We start from the raw sequence: 6,609 nt of genomic DNA, 5'->3' as shown, positions 1-6,609 counted from the left end.
TGATCATGTCATTTTGGACAGGATGAAGCTGCACTAGAGAGGGAGAGAAGAAATTTACTTGGATGTTGCCAGCCCTGTAAAAATGCAGATATGAGGACAGATGGAATAGACTGGTGTTTTCCTCCTTGGAAAACAGAAGACTGAAGGGAGATTTGATTGAGATATGCAAAATCGTAAAGGGTCTGGACTGAGTGGATGTAAAGGGCCTATTTTCTCAAGCAGAGAGGTCAGTGATCAGGGGCCATATATTTAAAGTGATTGATACAAAGATTAGAGGAGTTGAGGAAATATCTATTGCACTCGGAAGCTATAATGACCTGAAAATCACTGCCTTTAAAGGTAGTGGATGCCGAAACCCTCGGCTTATTTAAAAGATATCTGGATATGCATCTCAAGTGCAGGCTTATGGATCAAATCCTGGAAACTGGTATTTAGACAGTATGATATTTTTTGTTGGTTGGCACAGACAGGATGTGCCAAATGACCTCATTCTATGCTGTAACTTTCAAATTTGGAACTTGCATATTGTCCCCCGTGTCCAGTTTGCCCTCCAATTGTTTTCACACCCAAACCTTCATACCTGAAGATATCTAAATTATCTATTAAAATAGTGGTGGGTAGCTAATAAGGACACAAACTAAAACAGAAAATTGATAACAATAATACTGCATTAAGAAAAAGCTGAAATTGCTGGTGAAACTCAGCAGGTCTACCAGAATCTGTGCAGAGAAAGTAGAGTTAATGTTTCGGGTCCAGCAAACCTTCTTCAGAACTGATGTAGCTAGGAAATGTGGATTATCTATAGAAGACAAGATAGTGGTTGGAAGGATCATAGAATAGCATCATAAGATCCTTACAGCGCGGAACTAGGCCGTTGAGCCTATTGAGTCCACACTGACTCTCCAAAAGCATCACTCCCAGACCCAGCTCCCCAACCCTATCCTCATTTAATAGGGCTAATCCACCCAACCTTCACATCCCTTGACACTCAGCAATTAGCCAGAGAATAGAAAAGCAATTATGGAGACAAAGAGTTAGATAATGGTGAGCTGGGGAGAAAGAAAAGCTGGTAATAGATACCACAATTAAGTAAAAATCAATTCTCAGTGGTAAAAGCAGCCCCTGTGATGACAGAGATTGGGATGTGAGGATGGGCTAAGAACCTGGATGAAGGTGTTCAAGCCCGAAAATTACTGAACTCAGTATTGAATCCTAAGGTTGCAGGGTCCCCAACAGAAAATGAGATGTTCTTCCAGCTTGTGCTGAGCCCCACTGGAGCACTGCAGGAGGTTTGGCCGGGGGCACAGCGGTGTGTTGAAGTAGCAGGCAACTGGAAACCTAGGGTCACTGTTGAGGACAGAGTACAGATGTTCCGCAAAGCTGTCATCCACTCTGTATTTTGTCCCTCCAGTGTAGAGGAGGTCACATTATTAACAGCAAATATAGGAGATTAGAACACAGAACACAGTACAGGCCCTTTGGCCCATGATGCTGTGCCAACCTATTATCCTACTCTAAGGTCAAACTACCCTGCATACCCTACATTTTACTATCATCCACGTGCCTATCCAAGAGTCGCTTAAATGTCCCCAATGTTTTAGATTGAGTCAAGTGCAAATAAATTCACTTGGAAGGCCTGTCTGGTCCCTTGATTAATGAGGAAGAAATAAATGGGTGGGTGTTACTCATTCTGGAATTGCAAGGGAAGGCACTTTGGAGGTGTCGGGAGAGGAGGAAGAGTGGTTCAGGATATTTCAGAGGGAATGTTCCCTGCAGAACGCTGACATGTAAGCAGAGGGGAATGTGTGTCAGACGGTAGCATCCTGCTGGAGTTGGCAGAAGTGGCAGCTGATGATCCTTTGGGTGCAGATGCTGATGGGGGTTGAAAGTGAGGATCAGGGGAACACACGGCTGTTGTGGGAGTGAGAGGAGGAGGTGCGGGCAGAAGAATGGGGAATGGGTTGGACACTGCTGGAAGGCTACAGTGGTGGGCAGTCCTCACTTGAAGAAGACGGCGGACTTTTCTCAGAGACACACCACCACCCACCACCGAAGATGGCATCATCAAGGACGAATGTGGTGGAGAAACTGGGGCAAATGGGAGGGAGGTTTCACAGGAAGTGAAGTCATCACCACATATAACTGTAGGAGTCCCACGCCAACTGGAAATTCTGAAACTGGTGTAAAGCGTAACCAAGCTGCACTATGGCCAGAGTTGTCAATTAGTAACAGCTTCCAATGGTTTGGAGAGTGGGTGCATGAAGAGGGAGAGGAGGAGGAGGAGGAGGGGCGAGGTCTATGTCACCGCGTCGTGGCGTGAATGCGTGTGAGCGTGCCGCGGCTGACGGGAAGGGCCTGAAGAGCGCTTGCGCGGCCTCTCCTCTCCCCTTTTCTCTCTCGAGCTCTGTCCGCCATGGGTCACCAACAGCTTTACTGGTCCCACCCCAGGAAATTCGGCCAGGGCTCCCGCTCATGGTGCGTCCTCTTCGGTCACGGGAGGCCGTGTGGTATTGTTTTCATTCTCCCGCCCAACCACCAGCCTCTGATTAAAGCTCTCTCGTCTTTCTTGCAGCCGAGTGTGTGCGAACCGCCACGGCCTGATCCGGAAATACGGCCTCAACATGTGCCGCCAGTGCTTCAGACAATACGCCAAAGACATCGGCTTCGTCAAGGTAAAGGAGCAGCTCCTGTGTCCCCGGGCGGGGCACTGCTGGGCCGGGGTGGAGGATCGGGGCCTGGCTCAGCTGGCCGCCCCTGGCTATACGCGGGCTGTGAGAGAAGACAGCCGGCGCCGTACCTTCACTGCCGCGAGAAGCCTCCCACCCCTAGTATCTACCGGTCCCCGCACCTCCGCGTGTGAGCGGGCCTGCTCTTGAAGCACTCCGTCCACGTACATCTCTTGGACGAAGTTGTTACCCCCCCCCCTTACCTTTGTCCTCTGTATTGTATTGTACCTGGAGAGCCGCTGATCGCTGTGGCTGAAGCGTAATTTATCTTGCATCGTGCTAATTTTAAACAGTACTTGTTATGTGTAAATTATGGAAGCATAGTCAGAATTTACTTTAGCTCAGGATGCCTGAATTTTGCAAACGTCTCGATCATGCTTGATCCGATTCAAGCAATACAACAATCGTGTATATTCGGACTGACAAGTAGGGTTTTTTCCTAGTTGGACAGTGAAAAACCGTTTGTGCATTAATGTGATACAAAACACTAACCACCCTTTTTCCTATCTGAAACAAAGTGCATTGTCTAAATTTTGCTGAAATTCTTGGACTTTTGTATTTGGGCTGCTCATTTCAGTGACGTGAGACCTAACATCGAGTCAGATGGGTTATTGACCCCCCCCCCCCATTTGAAGTTCAGCATAAACGCTAGACATTAGTCTGGAATGTAGGTATAAATCATTGTATGCTACAATGGAAACATCATAAATGTTTTTTTTCTTTTCTAGTTGGACTAAATTGCAAAAGGAGCAAGAATGCATTCTAATACATGGTGAATTGGAAATACTCAACATGTTGAAGGGCTTCTACTGTCTTAAGCTCAATGAAGCTAATTTTTGTGATGCTCCACTTTTGTAAATAAAATTAATTTGCCAGTTGCTTGCCTCCTTGTTGTTGATACTGCACTTCAGTTGAAAGTAAATTTGCTTTTCTGCTTTTCCCCATTGTGTGATCATGAATTCTCTCAAATGCTGAACTGAGAAATTGGGGCTTTAGAGGGCACAGACTGGTGAAATTTAAGACCAAACTGTGAAGTGATGTTTTGGTGAGAAGAAAAGGTAGAGGTATCACTTTACTGGAATGGGAGCAAAAAAATCTAGAATTTTGTACTTCCCTTTTGTACTTGAGCTAATGCTAACGACAGCAGGGAAGAAGCTGTTCTTGAACTGAGCGGCACGGTGGTTGTGGTTAGGCCTGCAGCCTCACAGTGCCTGGGACCCAGGTTCGATTCCAGCCTCTGGTAACTGTCTGTGTGGAGTTTGCACATTCTCACCGTGTCTGCGTGGGTTTCCTCCGTCTGGGTGCTCTGGTTTCTTCCCACAGTCCAAAGATGCGCAGGCTAGGTGGATTGGCCATGCTAAATTGTCTGTAGTGTTCAGGGTGTGTGGGTTGTAGGGGGATGGGTCTGGGTGGGATGCTTCAAGGGGTGGTGTGGACTTGTAGGGCCAAAAGGCCTGTTTCCACACTGTAGGGAATCTAATCTAATGTACTTAGGCTTCTGGGCAGCAAATTTTAAGAATGTCAGTGAAGCCAGAAGACATTTAATGGGGAACTTGAATTAAGTGATAAATCTAGATTTGCTCTTTGAACAGATTTTCAGAAGAGAGGAAGTCTTGTGAAAACTACACACAGTATGAATGAGACCACTAATACAAAATGACAAGCTGCTGGAAATATGGCAAAAAAAATTGCTGGAGGAACTCAGCAGGTCTGGCAGCATATGTGCAGATGGTTAATGTTTTGAGTCCAGTGATGATCATTGGATCAGTTAAATGACACTGAACTGTCTTGGTTCACTCATCTAAGGAAAGATGTAGTGGCATTGGATGCAGTCTAGAGAACGTATGATAGCTTGGCCTGAATTTTGGAGGGATTGTCTTGAGATGAGGTTGAGGAATTTGGGCCTCATCTGATTTCAGAGAAATAAGGTGACTTGGAATAATTGAGTTTCTTAGTCGATATGATAAGTAGATGTGGGCAGATTCTTTGAATGTGTTTAGTCATGGAGGACACAATCTAGCTAGGACAAATACTGTATTCCTTCGAGGATAGTAAATCAGGAGTCCTTAACTGTGAAGGGTTGTTGACGCCCAGACATTGGAAAGTATATTGTAGTGTGCGATTGATTAAAAGTCTTTAGGGGAAAAGGCAAGAAAGTGAAGTTGCTTATTAGGTTAGGTATGTTGAATGGTGGTGTTTACTGTGGGCTGAAAGGCCTATTTCTGCTCCTGTGGTTTATGGAAACTTGTTAAATTCATGAACATTAAATGTATAGTTGAGACTCTCCTAGCACCAGAAAGATCAGTTAATTAAGGAAGTATGTTAATGTGCTGGAGGTGATCCTGAGAGATTTAATTGTCTATAATACCTAGAATAAGAGGGTTTACCTTATGAGGAAAGGCTAGAAGGGCTAGACTTTCATTTGTTGGACTTTAGAAGAGTAAGATGAGTTCTTGAGCCGTGAAAGGGAAGGTATAGAGGGAATATTTTGTATTTTGGGGAAATCTAGAACTAGGGATCACTTTAAAAATCAGGGGTTGTGCATTTAATACAAGTTAGGTGACTTGACGGTCTTTGGAGCTTGCCCTGAAAGTGGTGGGAGCAGTTTCCTTGAATAGATCACTTTTGTAACAGTCTGTGTGCTGGATAAACAGCATCACAGTAGTAATCCTTCGTCACGGGACTGGGAGTGTTATTTCTTCTCTCTTTACAGAATTTGCCAGACCTGTGTTTCTTCTGCAATTTTTGTTTTGGATTTCCAGTATCTGCATTGTATTTATTGTAGGTAGATTGTTACTATTGTGCAAGATTATCAAGTAAAAACCAAAAGAACTGTGGATGCTGTAAATCAGGAACAAAGACAAAGTTGCTGGAAGAGCTCAGCAGGTCTGGCACCATCTGTGAAAGAAAAAAAAGTTAATGTTTTGGGTCTGCTGACCCTTCTTCAGATTATCAGGTGGGAATGTGGACTTTGCAATCAGACACCATCTTCTATGGTAGCTAGGATTGTGGAGTTCAATTACCTACTCCTGCACAAACATCAGTGTTATCACTCAAGTGTAGTATTGAAGGAGTGCTTCTGTCTTGAAGATCTCTGAAGCTTTATTCATGCTTTCAGATGTACTTGAAAGATCCCGTTTTAAAGAACACTGGGGGATTTACTATTGGTGTTCTGGTTAGACCAGAAGACATCGGAGTGGAAGTAAGATAATAAAATGTGAGGCTGGATGAACACAGCAGGCTAAGCAGCATCTCAGGAGCACAAAAGCTGACGTTGCGGGCCTAGACCCTCCTTCAGAGAGGGGGATGGGGAGAGGGTTCTGGAATAAATAGGGAGAGAGGGGGAGGCGGACTGAAGATGGAGAGAAAAGAAGAGGTGGAGAGGAGAGTATAGGTAGGGAGGGGATAGGTCAGTCCAGGGAAGACAGACAGGTCAAGGAGGTGGGACGAGATTAGTAGGTAGGAGATGGAGGTGCGGCTTGAGGTGGGAGGAAGGGATGAGTGACAGGAAGAACAGGTTAGGGAGGCAGAGATAGGCTCTACTGGTTTTGGGATGCAGTGGGTGGAGGGGAAGAACTGGGCTGGTTGTGTGGTGCAGTGGGAGGAGGGGACGAACTGGGCTGGTTTGTAAGGCCATTTGTCCCATTGAGTCCACTCTGCCATTTAATCATGGCTGATGGGCATTTCAACTCCGCTTACCCGCACTCTCCCTGTAGTCCTTAATTCTTTGCGAGATCAAGAATTTATCAATCTCTCCCTTAAAGACATTTAACGCCCCAGCCTCCACTGTGCCCTGTGGCAATGAATTCCACAGGCCAACCACACTCTGGCTGAAGAAATGTCTACTTGTTTCCGTTCTAAATTGACCCCCCCTTTAATTCTA

The 6,609-nt window shown here is 45.4% G+C and overlaps 1 protein-coding gene across 1 annotated transcript; it reads left to right on the top strand.

Annotated features, from left to right (window-relative positions):
• The first annotated feature begins 2,339 nt into the window (after positions 1 to 2,339).
• Positions 2,340 to 3,604, top strand: rps29 (ribosomal protein S29). Its single transcript, XM_048538099.2, has 3 exons — positions 2,340 to 2,475; positions 2,573 to 2,672; positions 3,455 to 3,604. Exons 1-3 carry the CDS (start codon positions 2,414 to 2,416, stop codon positions 3,461 to 3,463), a joined length of 171 nt encoding a protein of 56 aa, XP_048394056.1. The 5' UTR covers positions 2,340 to 2,413; the 3' UTR covers positions 3,464 to 3,604.
• Positions 3,605 to 6,609: the final 3,005 nt, after the last annotated feature.

The sequence above is a fragment of the Stegostoma tigrinum genome, chromosome 10, assembly GCF_030684315.1.
Source record: "Stegostoma tigrinum isolate sSteTig4 chromosome 10, sSteTig4.hap1, whole genome shotgun sequence".
NCBI lineage: Eukaryota > Metazoa > Chordata > Chondrichthyes > Orectolobiformes > Stegostomatidae > Stegostoma > Stegostoma tigrinum.
The sequence above is the reverse complement of the archived record's forward strand: the minus strand, read 5'-3'. Positions and strand labels throughout refer to the sequence as shown.